Source organism: Bos mutus, chromosome 22 (genome assembly GCF_027580195.1).
Source record: "Bos mutus isolate GX-2022 chromosome 22, NWIPB_WYAK_1.1, whole genome shotgun sequence".
NCBI lineage: Eukaryota > Metazoa > Chordata > Mammalia > Artiodactyla > Bovidae > Bos > Bos mutus.
Window position 1 is genome coordinate 63,225,789 of NC_091638.1, and position 11,371 is coordinate 63,237,159.

The following is an 11,371-nucleotide window of genomic DNA, read 5'->3' on the forward strand; positions in this document are numbered from 1 at the left end:
TATTTAAAATTTAATCCTAAGAACTCCCTTTACCTTATCGTCAATGTCCGTGATGTTCATGCAGTAGAAGACGTCAAATTTGAAGTAATCCCTCAGCACTCTTCTCAGGATATCGAAGGAGATGTAGGACCTGCGGCGACGGGAGGCAGGCCTTTCCACCCGCACAGCAGCGCGGGGGTAGAGGAGCCCGCCTTTCCACCCGCACAGCAGCGCGGCGGGAGAGGGCCCGCCTTTCCACTGGCACAGCAGCCGCCTTTCCACCCGCACAGCAGCGCAGCGGGAGAAGGGCCCGGCCCTCCCCAGGGAAGCGGGTGGGGAGGACTTTCAGGCGCAGGAAGGAGAGCATCTGGTCAGAGTCCAGAGGGCAGCCTTGGGGCTGCGGGAACTACTTCTGCTTGGTTGCCTGGACTCTAGCTTTTCTAGAGTACTAGCGGAATGAGAAGCTTCCCCCTTTAGAGCTGGGCACCGCGTCTCCGCTCAGCCCAAGGGCGCTCCTACCTGGCGTGCCCCATGTGCGAGGCGTCGTAGACGGTAGGCCCGCAGCAGTACCATGTCACCCTCCTTCCGTCTTGCGGCACAAACACGTCCTTGGTTGGAAACGAGGGAATGACCGTCACGAGGGGCGCAGGACCGGTGCCAGCGGCCATGAGTGGCTCGCGCACCTTCACAGGATCGCTTAGCTCGCAGAAAGCCGCGGTCCGGGCTAGGGCTGGGGCGCCGCACCGGACCCCTAACAGTGAGCTCCACGACCCAGGGGCCCGGGGAGCAGGCCCCCTCCTCCCTGGGACTCCACTCACAGACACAGGCCGGGGGTCAGGGAGACGAGCGTCTGGATTCTGCTGCTTTAACGAGAGCAGTCTCCGTTCATCAGGCACCTGCTGTGAGCCAGGCCAGAGCCGAGCGCGCTGACTGTCCAGCACTCGCTCCCAGAACAACGGGAGGAGGCAGCTTTCCTTTCCCAGCTGCCCGGGGCCCACACTCCTGGAGGAGCCGGCCTAGGGCATGAGGCCTCCTGCCAACTGCCCAAGGTCTCGGGTCAGTTCAGGGCCTGCTGTTTCCAACCAGTCCACAAGGGGGACCCTGCCGCCCATCTGCTCAGGGTGCTGGCCCACAGAAACCCATCAGCCCTGCGCAAAACCCCTGGAGCCCCTGATCCCGCTGAGCAAGCCCTGGCCAGTCCAGAGCCAACCTGCCTTCGCCCTCACACCTGCCGGGCTCCCGAAAGCAATGGCTCCGCTTGGCTGGCACCATGACAGCAGATGCCACCACATTTCCCCCAGAGGGCACGCAGACTCCTGGCCCTGAGCACACCCAGAGCCAGGAAGCTGACGGGCAGCCCCTCAAGGTGTGCCACACGGGTGTGCACGCACGCTCCCGAACACAGCCCTGCGGAGGACGCTCGCCCACCAGCCGAGGGGTCCTCCAGAGCCACCCCTGCCCCCCGCAGCCCCCTACCTTCCTCCGTGTCAGGCTGTTGTACAGGCGCAGCTGGCATGGCTCAGACCCAGCTGGAGGAGACCATGTGGGCTGTGCACGCCGCCCTCTGCCTGCTGGGGGAGAGCACAGCTGGGTCAGTGCGGGATGAAGGGATACCACGGAGCTCTGATGGTGTGGCCCGATCCAGTGCCACCAACCCAAACCCCTGCTCTGCTTGCTCATGTCTGAGCGGTAGCTCGTCCCACAACCCCTTCCCCTCGGCCCGCCACACCCACCTCCCCCCGCTGGCTCCAAGCACGGGGCACCCGTGAGGCCGGAGGTGCACAGGCAGGCCACGGGGCTGGACTGATGCCCGCCTGCCCCCGGGAGGACACCTCTCTGGAGGCTTCGGGGGATGGGGACCATCTCCAGGCCCAGGAGCCAGATCAGGCTAGAAAGAGCCACTGGCCCATGGCTGTGGATGGTCAGTAGCATGGCCTGCAGCCCAGGCTCATCTCCATCAGCAGGCGGCCGGCTCCCCACCCCCGAAACATGTAGGCTCCCAGGCATGGCTCTGATGTGCACCCTGGGTGCACCTCCACCTGGTCCCAGAGCCTTTGGGAACAGCCCGCGGGCCATGTCACGGGGGCGGGGAGGGGGCTCACGGAGCCCAGCCTCCTCAGGTTACAGTCACCAGGGAAGCCCCGCCCTCCTCCCTGACCCCGATCTCCTCCTGGCCATTCCCCTGCCCTGTGGCTGTGAGCCCGAGCCTCCCAATGCATGAAGGGCAGGCCTGACGGTCTACAACGAGGGCCTGGGAGGTGGGTGGGGTTGGGGGGTAGCTGTGTCCCAAGGCTCCGGGAGAGACACCAAGTCTTTACACCCTCCACCCCCACTCGGGGCACCAGTGACCCTTCTGCCACCCCGAGGCACTGCTGCACGCCTAACATGGCCGAGCTCAACGGCCTGCGCGGCCCCTGCACCCCTGCGGGCACAGGCTCCTGGTCTCAACGCCACCCCCACCCCGCTGCCGCATCTGCAAGGCGACCGTCCTGCCGCCAGAGGACCTCCCGCTGCTCCCCGAGGGTCACAGAGAACTCAGCCCTGGGCCCGGCTACAGGCCACCCAGAGGATGCAACTGACCGGTGAAGGGGTGGGAAACGGCTGTGTGTGTGTGTGCGCGTGTGTGCACACCAGCGGGTGCAGGGGGACAGACAGAACCACCCAGCAGCTCCCGACTCCAGGCCCAAGTTGCGGACACATGGAAGGGCTCCTGTGGTCAGCAGCTGCCCAGGCCTCACCGGAGACACGCCTCAGAGCCCGCTGGGACGCCGCCTGCTGCTCCCCGCACCGAGACGCTGCAGGTCCCCACACAAGAGATGCCGCTGCCACGGGGGTGACGGGGAGCTGGCCGGAGCTGCTCACACCCATGCCCGGAGCCGCGGCGAAGGCGGGGCTCGCAGGACTGAAGGCTCGTGCGAGGGGGCGGCAGCGACAGGACCCAGCAGCGGGCACATGCAGGGGGACACCCTCCAGGACACAGGGTCAGACTCGGACTTCTGCGTCCCCCGGAGAGCAGCTACTGCCCAAGAGCTGGTGAGCAGTCACAGAAATGGGCACTCAAAATCCCCTGGCCAAAGAGAGTCAGGAGGCCTGGCTTAATGAGATGGGAGGGTCGCCAGAGGCCCTGGGGGACCCACTGCCCCACGCCCGGCACCAATGGTCTCTGCCGGGCGCAGCCCCCTAGCTGTGCCCAGCCTTCCTCTGGCTGCTTGGGAACAGCACACACGCCTGCGCCTGGCACCCCCGTCCGGGAACGTGCAGAAATGCAGCTCTGACCCACCAGCACACCACCAGCACGCCCGGCTCACTGAGGCCCGGAGAGTGAGGCTCCGGGCAGGGAGGGTTTTGGGAGTGGGGGGACAAAAGGGACATGCCAGCCCGTGATTGCGTACCCCGGACGCCACACGCACCACAGCCTCGCAAGAGGGGCGGCTCAGAGGGTCACACCCTGGGGACCCGCAGGGCCATGAGCCACCCTCTGTGGGCAAGAGCAGGCCCTGAAACTCCTCTTGGGAGGGGGATAGGGCAGTGGGGGGGGACAGAGAGCGCCCCGGGGTGGGGGGCACCCACCCAGGACAGGCTGGGGGACGTCTGAGACGCACCAGCGAGGCAGACGCTCGGCCACTGGCACCCAGGGACTCAGCAGAGGACACCGACCCTGAGGGTTCTGAGCCCCAGTCCACCAGGCATCTTGCCACTCGGGGTCCCCGCAGGCACCCTGGAGGCATCCGTGTCGGGGCACCAGGAAGGCCTCCCTGCCCTGGGGAACCCACTCCCTCCTTTGCAGGGGCGGATACCCACCCTTCCCAATGGGTTCCTGTGCCACTCTCCCCACAAGCTCCAGGGTGGAGGTTGCAGCTCCAGACAGATGGCCACGCCAAGGCTGCGCCCCGCCCACCCTGACCCCACCCGGGAGGCCACGCCCTGGGGAGAAGCACCACCTCCACTGGGGAAGGGGCGTCTGCGGCAGGATCACCCAGAAACCAAAGCCCACCCCACCCAGGAGGAACACCACCCCACCTCCACCCCGTTACAGAGGGGACCGGCAGAGGGCAGGTCCCCAACGTCCAGGTGAAAGTGCAAGTCGCTCACTCGACTCTTTGCGACCCCATGGACCATACAGTCCATGAGATTCTCCGGGCCAGAATACTGGAGTGGGTAGCCGTTTCCTTCTCCAGGGGACTGTCCCCGCTGAAGGATCTAGAAAAGACCCCGCAGTCTGCCCGGTCCAGCAGGGACCACGGAGACCGCACGTGGATCTCCCTGCCCCCCGCTCAAGGGGGTGCACACCCCAAGCCAGGCTGGGGGGACAGCTGCTCGAGGGCACCGGCCACTACGGATTCATCTACAGATTCATGGGAGGGGAGAGACCATCCAGCAGCCAGACGCCCCCTGCACACCACAACCGGGATGGCGGGGGGAGCAAGAGCTCTGAGCCCCCTCCTCTCAAAGCCCAGAAATGCCTTCGCTCTGGGTGCGCAGGGTTCCCACCACTAACACTGCTTCAGGATCCGATGGTGGATGCACACACACCTGTGACCTCAGGGGAAACTTAAGGAGAAGCAAGTCAAGTCCAAGCGGGGTCAGGGAGCTGACGGCCAAGGCGGGCCCCCACCCACCAGCGGCTCCACCACAGCAGTGCGGGGTCGTGATCCTTGGGGGTCGACGCCTCGGCTTCCATCCTAACCTCCCCTCGGGGCGCTGGCAGGGCCCCCAGGCCAGCAAGGAGGGTCTCACGGCCAGAAGCTGCTCTGCTACTCACTTGCTTGGAGCCCGCAGGGCGGGCGTGCGGCGGGGGGGCTGCCCAGGATCGCGGTCACATGCCGGAACCAGCGGGCCACGTGGAAGAGCTGCGGGTCGGCCGGAGGGCCCGAGAGCTGCCTGAAGGCATCCACGTCCGCCTGAGACAGGGCAAAGCCCTGCAAGTAGCTACGCGTGCTGAGGTACGCGTCCAGCGCCCGCAACCGGGCCGCCTCGTCACTAATGCCCAGGATGGCCGTGTAGTCGGGAGCTGCAAAGACAGAGGACGCATGTCAGTGGGCCCGGGGACCTGGGCGAGCCCAGGATCGGGGCCGGGGCTCCCCATTCCGGGCAGGAGACACCCAGGACGGGCGGAAGCCCGGGGTGCAGGGACAGGTGTGGAGCAACTGCCTGTGGGCTCCAGGCAAGACAAGGATGTTTCAGAACCAGACAAACGCGGCTGCAGGAGGCTGTGAATGTCACAGATGCGTGAGCTGCACACTGAGGTGGCTAACCTCACGGCTGGTGATGCTCACCTCAATTACACACGCGCGTGCACACACACACCCCTGCTAGGCACTGGGTGCCAGACGGCCGGTGCTGACCGTTACACACACACACAGGCTGCTAATTTTCACCTCAGTTACACACACACACACCCCTGCTAGGCACTGGGTGCCAGACGGCCGGTGCTGACCGGTCCCCTCACGCCGGGTGGGCTATGGGCAGCGGTGAGAAATGCAGAGCTCTCTAAACCCAGCACTGGCCAGGCTTCCAGCGGCCAAGGCCCAGCTCCGAGGAGGCCTGCAGCCCGCCCCAAAACGCCTGCTCGAGGCGGCTCCACCTGCCCGGAGAGGAGCCAACTGGCCAGCGCCTGGCACAGGCCTGCCCCTGGCAGGGGCCCGAGGCCACTGCTCTGCCCTGGAGCCACAGGACCGGTGTGGGAGGACAGAACCCCAGCCTGAGCGAGGACCAGCCGGCAGCCTCTGCCAGCAGAAGGCCCTGGGCCCTGACCACCCTGAGATCCTGCCCCGACCCCACCGAGCCTGCTCGCCACGCAGCTCCTGCCCCCCAGTCACTGCGTGACCCTGTGTCACGGCTCCAGCCACTGTCCGGTGCTCTCGCCTCCTGCGGGGGCAGGGCAGGCGGAGGCACAGGCCCCGTGGCTGCGGGGAGGGGGCTGGTCTCGCTTTCTTCCACAGAGGCGCCGAGCCGGGAGGCGCCCGAATGTGCCAGGAGGAGCCCGGCCCGGCCGCACCCGGGGCCTGGCCCCTCCTGCTCTCTCTTCTCCCTAGTTCCTGACACACGGACGCCCCCACCCGCTTCCCTACACTGACCGCGGGCTCCTCTTTCGTGCTGGATGAGACTCAGTTCAGAAAGCTACGTTGAGGGCCTGCCGGCGGGTGAATGGAGCTGGGGGGAGGGCCAGTGCGCGTCCCGTGGGGGCTATATTGCCCTTGAGCACCTGGCTGCCCCACGTCGCCCCCCAAGCCCACCCTCCCCGTCTCTGCTGCAGCCGCCTGGGCCGGGACCAGAGCGCAAAGAAGCCTTGCCCCCCGTGACCCCCACTTCGTGCCCCCAGAATCGCACTGGACAGACAGACTGCCCTCACTCCGGGTGAACGCCAGGGAAGAGGCACCCCCTAGGACCCGCCCACCTGGACAGTGGCTGCCCTGGGCTGAGGTGCTCCCGGGGCGTTTAGGCTCCCTCTTTTCTCTCACTGCCCGCGTTTTCTGCAATAAGCACAGGTCCTTTTCACAATAAGAAAAACACATCAAATGTTTCACCAACTGGATGGCTTTAAAGCGCTAACGAAGCAGGTCAGGGGACAAGGGCTCGGCGGGTTTGCACCCCTCCCTGGCTGGGCGGACCCCCTCCCAGGTAAACAGATGCACACGCACGCACGCACACGTGCGCGCGCACACACACACACACACGCCTCGTAAAGCCGCGGTGTTAGTGAGATTACACTTGTAAACTGTTTGAAATACTGCCGGGCGCACAGCCAGCGCCCATCAGCTACTATTATTATCATCATTATTATTTTACTCGCTCCTGTGTTGTTACTGCTGTAATGGCCCTGGAGGAGTTTACCCAGGGATCACACACGCGTTTATTACTAAGAGTCCCGTCTGGAGCAGGGAGCCCGCAGGGCAGAGGGCCAGTCATCAGGTCACTGTGGTAGCTGCGTTCCAGCCTAACTTGAGGAAACAAATTTAAAAATAGGTCAGCTTTCAAGTGGCTGTGGGTTTGGGCCAGACTGCAGTCTGGCAGCGAGCCCGTGATGCCAAAGGCAATGAGTGGACACAGAAGCGGGGCGCCCATCGCTTCCCCGACCCCCCTCCCCCAGGAGCCCCGCGCACACACGACTCCCAGCACTGCATCCACCAGCCCACTGCGGGGCCACCCAGACACACAGCTTCCAACGGTGGGAAGGCCCTGATCGTGCACCGTGCTCACCACGGTTTAGAAAACGCTGAGCTGAGCTTACACAAATCCGAGAGCCAGGTGAGGAGCCCAAGGCACACAGGCCGTGGCCCCAGCTCCTTCCTTCCCCACAGCGTGTACAGCTGCCCGCACCTGCCAACAGCACCCCCCCACCTCCTGCTGCGCTCCAGCTAGGCTCTTGCTTGGGGAAGCTCCAGCGCCAAGGCAGCACCACCAGCTACGAGAAGCACCCGATCCAGGCCTCCCGAGACCTTCAGAATCAGAGCCTGGGGGTAAGGCGGCTACCCTGGCCCCTGCCCTGCTGACCTCAGTGGCTAAGAGCCCACAGGCAGTTGCTGACGCTCAGACCCCTCCCCACAGGCCTGCCTTCCTCCTAAGTGCCCAGGCCAGGTCTGTTTCTGTCCAAGACCGCCTGGGCGCAGTGGGGGTCTGCACCCGTCCCTCGCTGGCTGCGAGGCCCCGGGAGCACCCCGCCCTGAGGGTCAGGCCCTTCCTGCAAAGGCCCCTTCAGCTCCCAAACCCGCCTCTGCTGCCATTTGTCACCGGGGGACCCTTCAGGCCCATTTCTCTTTCCTAGGGGGTTCCTGGTCTGAGAAGCCTTCTGGAACAAAAGCATCCCCCCCAACACACACACAGGAATCTGGGGGACCAGAGAGACGCGTGCACCCCTGCTCTCCTGCACCAGCGGCGACGCCACCCACCCCCGGGAGTGAGGGCCCCACCTCCTGAGCACAGCCCTGCACGTCCAGATGTCACTTGCCCACATGGCGCTCCGTCTCCGGGCTGCAGGGCTGGGCTTGGCCGGAAGACGGATGGATGCCCCCCGCCGCGTCTAGACCTGGCCCAGCAGAGTCTCCACAGTGATCGCCCGTGCTCCACCCTGCTGTGGGCGGCTGGCAGGGGAGGACTCACCGAGGTTCTGCCAGATTCTGCAGCCTCAGAGGAAGGGGCCCTGGCCCTGAACCACCTCCTCGGACTCGGGCCAGCCAGCAGCACGCACACGGGGAAGTGACCAAGAATGAAATGGTCCATGCCGGGGCAGCACTGGGCTTCTGCGCTCCGGCCACCCCTTCCCGCTGGACGTTAAGCCCACAAAAGCCCGACGCCCAGTCTTGCCCCCGGCCACACCCCCACGCCCAGCAGCGTCCGGCAGAGCCGGTGCCTGAAGCACATCCCCGAATGAACCAAGACCTACGGAAGTGCCCTGCTGTGAAGCATGTCTCCTGAACAAATGAAGAGACACGTCCATGTGAGCACACTGTTGAGAACTCTTGGACAAGTTCCCCCCGAAACAGCAGGTGTGAGCTTTCACGGGGCACTCGTTGGTCCTGGGGAGCATCACCATCTGATGCCCGGACACACGTGTCTGCATGGCACCGCTGCCTGGGGAGGGGTGGGGCGGGGTGGGAGCGTGGACACTGGGCGCTTTCATCACCACCCAAGGACACTATCTCCCCTGACTCTTAGACTGGGAATACTGGGAGACGTGAGTGCATGGATGAGCAAATATCTGTAGTCTACACACACGTGCATTTCATTTTTCGTTGGGAAACACAGAAAATACAGCCTGCTCCCCTTGTCTGCCGTGACCCACTCTGGAACTGGGGCATTTGGTGCTAATCTGAATAGAGTCACCCAGGCAGAGTAGTCAAGGTTGCTGCTACTGTCATACAGACCCTGGCAAGCTGTGTGACCTCAGACAAATCACTCACCTGCTCTGAACCTCAGGATTCCTGCCTGCACGGCAAGGGCAGTATTAGCCACGAAGGCATGCTCTGAGGATGAAAGGCCCCCACAGATGTGTTCAGCACAGACTCATGCTGAGAAAAGTGCTAAATGCACCTGTATTGTAATGGGATGGTTAGAGAGCATCACTGACTCAATGGACAAGAATTTGAGCAGACTTCAGGAGATCGTGGAGGCCTGGTGTGCTGCAGTCCATGGGGTCGCAAAGAGCTGGACACGACTGAGCGACTGAACAACTGTTATTACGAACAACTTGGAATTCTACAGTATAAAAAATTAAACTGCAGGTCTGACCTAACTCACGGCCACCGAAGAGGCCTGACCTGCAGGGCAAGGCCTCTGAGATGTGCTCAGTCCACCCTGGGGTCATGAGGGATGAGACTCAACTTTCTAAAACACCCAGGAATGGGCCTCGTGTTCGGGGTACAAAGGAGAAGCTTTAAGCCCAGTGGCATCGCAGGGGACTACCAACTTAAGAAAGACGATACGGAATGGGAAGGTTATTCTAAATGAGGGACTCCTTAAAAATTCTGGGAAGATGGTCACTATCGATGATTCTAACCTCATGGGGAAAAAGCATTCAGAACTCGGAAACCTGGAACATCTAGAACTCTGGAAGCTGTATGAAGCCCTTACCATTTCATTTCCTGTTTCCTCAGGGGATGGTGCGAGGTTCTTGTCTTTGAGAAAAGCCTAGACAAGGGGTGTGTGTGGGAAAGTTGGGGGGCGGGGGGCGGGGGGGGGGGCGTCAGCTCTAAAACAAGAGAGGGCAGAGTGTGGGCTAGGAGACGTGGTCCTTAATTTTAGGACCAGGACAACCTGTTAGCCGCCCAGACAGCTTAATGTATGCAGGAATCTTCCAAAAACAGGACAATTCTTACTAAGGCTCTGAAAATCTCCAGTTCTGAAGCAGTTAAAAACAACTAAAAAACTGAATATGTCATTTCTGATCTCAAATGAAAAAGGAAGAGAGAGACGGAGGAAGGAAGAAAAGAAACAATCTTGGGCTTTCAACCCGGACACAGCACCCATTTCAGCCAAGTATTCTTAACCTCTACCAACCCCTATAAGGCTCACTGCATCCTCCTAGTTGCGACTTTTTAAATCTGCCCCACGTGGGGAAGGGGCAAAGGTGGAACCCCAGCCCTGCCAGCCCCAGAGACTGGGCTATCAACCAAGCTGCTATTTTTCAGGAGTCCGGGGGAACTTCTGAAGGCCGAGGATCTGGGTGGGTGGAGCCAATGCTGGAATCCAGGCACACCTGTCCGATGGAATGTGGGGTGCCGGGATGGTGGGTACCCCAGCAACCCTGTCATCAGGGGCCTCCCACATCACCGGGTCCAGCTGCTTAGAGCTCCCTGCCAGGAACCCCACGAACAAGGGCGACCCCAGAGGCCAGGGAAGTGTGTACAGTCTAAGCAGGGCAGCCAGAGAATAAAAACGACACCCTGAGAGTGCTTCCCAAGGAAAGCTTGCCCCGGACTCCGGAATCCGGGGACTACATCCGCTCTGCCTGGCACCCCGCGATCTTGCAGGAGGGAGGGTGAGCAGGGAACCAGCATGCCCCGGAGGCTGCCTGGTGGCGGCCTGTCTGCCGGCTGGTGACACGAGTGACCCGTGGGGACAGAGCCTGAGACGCTCACGGAACCCCGGGGGCGGCGATCAAGGGGAGGCAGTAACGCCGCGACCGCGCAGATCCCCGTGGCCACTGCTTGCAGCCGCAGATGACAGCCTTCGTGAAACCCCAACCCCTTCCCGTGCGTCCGCGTCCGGCTCCCTCGGCCCCACGTTCCTAAGTGTCAACGTGGGGCTGGGCGGCCCCAAACGACCCTGGCTGTGCCTGTCCCCCCAAATCCCAGGGGGCAGGAGGCGGTGAGGTCCGGCCCAGCGGCCGGCAGGGGAACGCAGAACCAGCCCCCGGGGTCGGGGCGCAGGGGGACCCGGAGGCCTCGAGGTCTGGGAGGACCTGGGGAGGGGCGGCCCCGGCAGGGCCCGGACGGGGTTGGAAGAGCGCACCCGCCGGGGAAAACCCGGGGGTCCGGGCCCGCCCTCTGCGCGCCCTGGGGCCCGTCCCTCAGAGACCCGGCGCCCCCGGCTCCCGCGTGGCCCCGCGGGCCCCGCGGCCCAGGCTGCCCCGCCCGCCCCTCGCGCGCGCTCACCGTGCTCCGTGGTAGACCCTGCCATCACCCGAATCCCGCACTCGCGGAGGCCGCCGCGGCTTCCCAGAATCTGATGCAACCACCGCCCCGGAAATCCCGCCCCCAAGCCGCCGGCCTTCCGGGATCCGCCCGGTCGCTAGGCAACCACCCGCGCGCAGACGCCGCTGGCCCCGGGCATGCTGGGAATCTTTTATTTTTTTTTACTCAATTTTTATTCACGTTAAGGAAACCAGTCCTGAATGTTCATTGGAAGGACTGATGTTGAAGCTGAAACTCCAGTACTTTGGCCACCTGATGCG

The 11,371-nt window shown here is 63.5% G+C and overlaps 1 protein-coding gene across 2 annotated transcripts in view; it reads right to left on the reverse strand.

Moving 5' to 3' along the window:
• CARS1 (cysteinyl-tRNA synthetase 1) overlaps positions 1 to 11,166 on the reverse strand; it is a 52,142-nt gene extending 40,976 nt beyond the window's left edge. The window contains exons 1-5 of one of the 2 annotated variants that reach the window (XM_070360489.1): positions 11,073 to 11,166; positions 4,742 to 4,990; positions 1,456 to 1,547; positions 499 to 587; positions 34 to 130 (exon numbers count right to left, since the gene is read on the reverse strand). In XM_070360489.1, the coding sequence (XP_070216590.1) occupies positions 34 to 130; positions 499 to 587; positions 1,456 to 1,547; positions 4,742 to 4,990; positions 11,073 to 11,097 (552 nt within the window). In that variant the 5' untranslated portion in view covers positions 11,098 to 11,166. Of the gene's footprint in view, positions 1 to 33; positions 131 to 498; positions 588 to 1,455; positions 1,551 to 4,741; positions 4,991 to 11,072 lie in introns of both variants that reach the window. The other variant, XM_070360488.1, reaches the window with a different exon arrangement.
• Positions 11,167 to 11,371: the final 205 nt, after the last annotated feature.